Source organism: Palaemon carinicauda, chromosome 3, assembly GCF_036898095.1.
Source record: "Palaemon carinicauda isolate YSFRI2023 chromosome 3, ASM3689809v2, whole genome shotgun sequence".
NCBI classification, from domain to species: Eukaryota; Metazoa; Arthropoda; class Malacostraca; order Decapoda; family Palaemonidae; genus Palaemon; species Palaemon carinicauda.
Window position 1 is genome coordinate 160,825,779 of NC_090727.1, and position 6,000 is coordinate 160,831,778.

The following is a 6,000-nucleotide window of genomic DNA, read 5'->3' on the forward strand; positions in this document are numbered from 1 at the left end:
AGATTTAGGGGGTGTACGTTAGCATGACACAAACAGTTGAGGTAGCAGTCCTATAGAAAATGCACAGGAGACAACTCAGAGATGTTTGTACATGTGAGGGTATGCCCCTGTAAAAGAGTGCTCTATGAAGTGCATAAAGACAGCTGAGGGAGACCTGCTGTAAGCGCGTGTTCTGGGGCAAGCACGAGAGAATGCATGGGCCCAGCAAACATATGAGAGCTCGCTCCTGTAGGATAGTGCTCTATGGCCCAAGTAGAGGAGAGAACTCATTCCTGTAGGAGTGCTCTAAGGCTTGCATGAACAGGTGAGGGTGAGCTCCTACAAGCAGCGAGGGAGGGCTGCTGATGAAGATCATCCATCCTTCTTCCAGTAGGAGCATTCATACACAGGAGAACATATACATACTCAAACAGGTGAGGGTGCACTCCTGTAGGAGAGAGCCCTAGGGCATGTGCACATGAGAGAACTTAAGGGTGCATGCAAATAGGAGAGAACTTGTGACCACGCGTGCACCGGAAAGTGGGTTCGAACAGGTGAGGTCTACTCCTGTAGATTTTTAACATGCCCAAAGCCAGACTTATCTAATAGTTAAAAATTGACAAGCAGAAGGGACTGCTATGTATAAGCTTTCAACCAATAAAAGACTAGTAAATTAAAGGTTAAGATACTATAATAGCTTTCAATATGCTAGATACTTTGCTGGGTAGTCTTACCACTGAGCCTCATGCAATTTGACTTCAGGGTACTGATATAAATATGGAATAGAAAAAAAATGCAGTTTACTAACTTTCTTGATATCTGCTATTGAATAGGCTATAATGACAACCGCAAAAATCACTGGAAATACAACAAAGGCCGCCATGTTCGTACTGGGGTCAACAGCATCTGAAAAAAAATTTGAAATTAAGAAAATGTTCTCAAAAAAATATTTGTATAGAAGTCTAATGAAAAATGAAATTTTAATTCCACAAAAAACTATAATAATACAAGATAAAACTATTTTCTTCACACATTCGTATATTAAATTGTGCCTCTATTTGAAGTTTTGGAACACCATAGGGTGCAAAAGCATTATGGGAACTGAATATCAAGATTCCTTGGCACAAAAGACTGACAGATGACCAACCTCTAATATGGGTAACTCTGCCCGACAGAAAATGCATCTCACTGACATTGTTTGAACAAGCATGGGCTAAATGTGATGCCATCTTCAGTGAGAAATCTGGCAGAGAATACACCTTAACACTAGAACGGCCACTGGTGGTTAACCCCCTAGAACGACCAAGCGGTCAAAATGACCGCACATGAATTTCCATTGTAGTTATGCTATTATTCTTTAATTTATAATTCCTAATTTATTTGAGGTAACTTATGATTATTCTACGATAATGGAAAACTGTTCATGAAATAAACAAGCTGTGCTTTATTTAAACCAATGCCATTTAAGGGTACAATTATTTTTGTTCGATAGGAAAACTCAGTATTAAGAAAAGAAATTAATAAAGATTACAATTGCTATAATAACTAAAAAGGCTGCTTAAATTGAAAGAGTATGTGAAAAAAATATTAACATGGATACAGAAAAATACATGTAGGTTCTATGAACAATATTCATATAAACCCTATCACACATAGATAGAAAACACACATATACACACATACATACATATATATATATATATATATATATATATATATATATATATATATATATATATATATATATATATATATACATATATTGATATATATATATAAATATATATATATATATATATATATATATATATATATATATATATATGTATACATATATGTATACATATATATATATATATATATATATATATATATATATATATATATATATATATATATATATATATATAATGTTATTTTTATTAGTAAAATAAATTTTTGAATATACTTACCCGATAATCATGTAGCTGTCAACTCCGTTGCCCGACAGAATTCTATGGAGGGATACGCCAGCTATCACAATACTAGAAGGGGGTGTACTTACCAGCGCCACCTGTGGCCAGGTACTCAAGTACTTCTTGTTGACACCTCCTCAATTATTCCTCGGTCCACTGGTTCTCTATGGGGAGGAAGGGAGGGTCGATTAAATCATGATTATCGGGTAAGTATATTCAAAAATTTATTTTACTAATAAAAATAACATTTTTCAATATTAAACTTACCCGATAATCATGTAGCTGATTCACACCCAGGGGGGTGGGTGAAAACCAGTGTACAAGATTAAAGGATAGCTAAGTATCCCATATTTCATATAACAGTTATCTCAAATAACAATGAAATAATAAGTACCTGGTAAGGAAGTCGAATTGAACCGTTACTCTGCCTCTTTTTTAAGTTCGTCTTCCTTACTGAGCGCAGCGTTCCTCTTGGAGGCTGAATCAACCCAAAGGTGCCAAAGTATATGGGGTTGCAACCCCTACTAAAGGACCTCTACAAAACCTCTAACCCAGGCGCTTCTCAAGAATGAATAGACCACCCGCCAAATCAAAAGGATGCGGAAGGCTTCTTAGCCTACCGTAACAACCATAAAAACAATAAAAGCATTCAAGAGAAAGGTTAAAAAAGGTTATGGGATTAAGGGAATGTAGTGGCTGAGCCCTCACCTACTACTGCACTCGCTGCTACGAATGGTCCCAGGGTGTAGCAGTTCTCGTAAAGAGACTGGACATCTTTAAGATAAAATGATGCAAACACTGACTTGCTCCTCCAATAGGTTGCATCCATTATGCTCTGCAGAGAACGGTTTTTATTAAAGGCCATCGAAGTAGCTACGGCTCTTACTTCGTGGGTCCTTACCTTCAGCAATGCAAGGTCTTCCTCCTTTAAGTGAGAGTGGGCTTCTCTAATCAGAAGCCTTATATAATATGAAACCCCATTCTTGGACATGGGCCTCGAAGGTTTCTTGATGGCACACCATAAGGCTTCTGACTGTCCTCGAAGAGGTTTAGACCTCTTAAGATAAAATTTGAGAGCTCTGACAGGGCAAAGAACTCTCTCTAGTTCGTTACCTACCATGTTGGAGAGGCTAGGTATTTCAAACGATCTAGGCCAAGGACGTGAAGGAAGTTCGTTCTTTGCTAGGAATCCGAGCTGAAAAGAACATGTTGCAGATTCGGTCGTGAAACCAATGTTCTTGCTGAAGGCATGAACCTCACTGACTCTCTTAGCTGTTGCAAGGCAGACGAGAAAAAGAGTCTTGAGGGTAAGGTCCTTGAAGGAAGCTGACTGGAGAGGTTCGAACCTAGGTGACATAAGGAACCTTAAGACTACGTCTAGGTTCCAGCCTGGAGTGGATAGACGACGCTCTTTAGACGTCTCAAAAGACTTAAGAATGTCTTGAAGGTCCTTGTTGGAAGAAAGGTCCAAACCTCTGTGGCGGAGAACTGAAGCCAACATACTCCTATACCCTTTAATCGTAGGGGCTGAAAGGGATCTCTCATTCCTAAGATGTAGAAGGAAGTCAGCTATTTGGGTCACAGAGGTATTGGTAGAGGATATTGAATTGGCTCTACACCAGCTTCGGAAGACCTCCCACTTAGACTGGTAGACTCTACGAGTGGAAACCCTTCTCGCTCTGGCAATCGCACTGGCTGCCTCCTTCGAAAAGCCTCTAGCTCTAGCGAATCTTTCGACAGTCTGAAGGCAGTCAGCCGAAGAGCGTGGAGGTTTGGGTGCAACCTGTCTACATGAGGTTGACGTAGAAGGTCCACTCTTAGAGGTAGAGTCCTGGGGATGTCGACTAGCCATTGAAGTACCTCTGTGAACCATTCTCTTGCAGGCCAAAGGGGAGCAACCAGCGTCAGCCGTGTCCCTTCGTGCGAGATGAATTTCTGCAGAACTTTGTTTATTATCTTGAACGGTGGGAATGCGTACAGGTCGAGATGGGACCAGTTCAGTAGAAAAGCATCCACATGAACTGCTGCAGGGTCTGGAACAGGGGAACAGTACAGCGGAAGTCTCTTGGTTATGGAGGTGGCAAACAGATCTATGGTAGGTTGACCCCACAAGGTCCAAAGTCTGTTGCACACACTCTTGTGGAGGGTCCATTCCGTGGGAATGACCTGATTCCTTCTGCTTAGGCGATCTGCTGAGACGTTCATATCGCCCTGAATGAACCTCGTGACCAGAGTGAGGTTTAGACCTCTTGACCAAATGAGGAGGTCCCTTGCGATCTCGTATAGGCTCCTCGAATGGGTCCCTCCTTGCTTGGAGATGTAAGCCAAGGCTGTGGTATTGTCTGAGTTCACCTCCACCACTTTGCCTAGCAGGAGGGACTTGAAGTTCAACAGGGCTAAATGAACTGCTAGTAGCTCCTTGCAGTTGATGTGGAGTAATCCCTGTTCTTCGTTCCACGTTCCCGAGCATTCCCGTCCGTTCAAGGTCGCACCCCAGCCCGAGTCCGATGCATCTGAGAAGAGATGAAGAATGGGGGTCTGAATAGCCAACGATAGACCCTCCCTGAGAAGGAGGTTGTGCTTCCACCACAGGAGAGTGGTCTTCATCTCTTGGGTGATTGGGATAGAGACTGCTTCGAGAGTCGAACCCTTGTCCCAATGAGCTGCAAGATGGAATTGAAGAGGGCGGAGGTGGAGTCTCCCTAGCTCGACGAACAGGGCCAGTGATGAAAGGGTCCCTGTGAGACTCATCCACTGTCTCACCGAGCAACTGCTCCTCTTCAGCATGCTCATGATGCACTCTAGGGCTTGGCTTATCCTGGGGGCCGATGGAAAAGCCCGAAAATCCTGACTCCGAATCTCCATTCCCAGGTACACAATGGATTGGGAGGGAATGAGTTGAGACTTTTCTATGTTGACTAATAGACCCAGTTCTCTGATTAAGTCTAAAGTCCAATTGAGATTCTCCAGACAGCGACGACTCGTGGAGGCTCTCAACAGCCAGTCGTCTAAGTAGAGGGAGGCTCTGATGTCCGATAAGTGTAGGAATTTTGCTATATTCCTCATCAGATGAGTAAAGACCATAGGAGCTGTGCTTAGGCCAAAACACAGGGCTTGGAATTGGTAGACAACCTTTCCGAAAACGAATCTCAGGAAAGGTTGGGAGTCTGGATGAATAGGAACGTGAAAGTAGGCATCTTTCAAGTCCAACGAGACCATCCAGTCCTCCTGCCTGACCGCTGCTAAGACCGACTTCGTCGTCTCCATCGTGAACGTCTGCTTGGTGACATACGCGTTGAGCGCGCTGACGTCCAGCACCGGTCTCCAACCCCCTGTCTTCTTGGCCACAAGAAAGAGACGGTTGTAGAAGCCCGGGGATTGATGGTCCCGGACTATAACCACTGCCTTCTTCTGCACAAGTAGCGACACCTCCTGGTGCAATGCTAGCCTCTTGTCCTCTTCTTTGTAGTTGGGAGAGAGGTTGATGGGCGATGTGGTCAGAGGTGGTTTGAGGCAGAATGGAATCCTGTAACCGTTCCTCAGCCAACTGACAGACTGGGCGTCTGCACCTCTCTTCTCCCAGGCTCGCCAGAAGATCTTGAGTCTGGCTCCTACTGCTGTCTGGAGATGTGGAGAGTCAGTTTTTTCCTTTAGATGTCCTGGAGCCTTTCCTGGACTTGCTCCTGTAAGAGTCTGGACGGGAGCTTCCTCGGCTGGGGGCTCTACCACGAAAGGGCGGTATGAACCTCGTAGCAGGGGTATCAACCACTGGGGAGCGATAAGTCTTGGGGACTGAGGTAGCAACCTTAGACTTACGAGCCGATGAGGCTACAAGATCGTGTGTGTCCTTTTGTATCAGGGCAGCAGACAAGTCCTTAACCAGCTCTTCGGGGAAGAGGAACTTCGAGAGCGGAGCAAAAAGGAGTTGTGACCTTTGGCAAGGTGTAATGCTGGAGGAAAGGAAGGTACACAGCTGTTCCCTTTTCTTCAAAACCCCTGATACAAACATCGACGCAAGCTCACCCGATCCATCCCTAATGGCCTTATCCATGCAGGACATTAATAG

At 43.8% G+C, this 6,000-nt stretch overlaps 1 protein-coding gene across 1 annotated transcript in view; it reads right to left on the reverse strand.

Annotated features, from left to right (window-relative positions):
* Positions 1 to 6,000, reverse strand: part of LOC137638738 (transmembrane 7 superfamily member 3-like) — an 86,312-nt gene that overhangs the window by 23,911 nt on the left and 56,401 nt on the right. Inside the window, exon 8 of the mRNA XM_068371079.1 lies at positions 788 to 885. Within this exon, the coding sequence (XP_068227180.1) occupies positions 788 to 885 (98 nt within the window). The remainder of the gene's footprint in view (positions 1 to 787; positions 886 to 6,000) is intronic.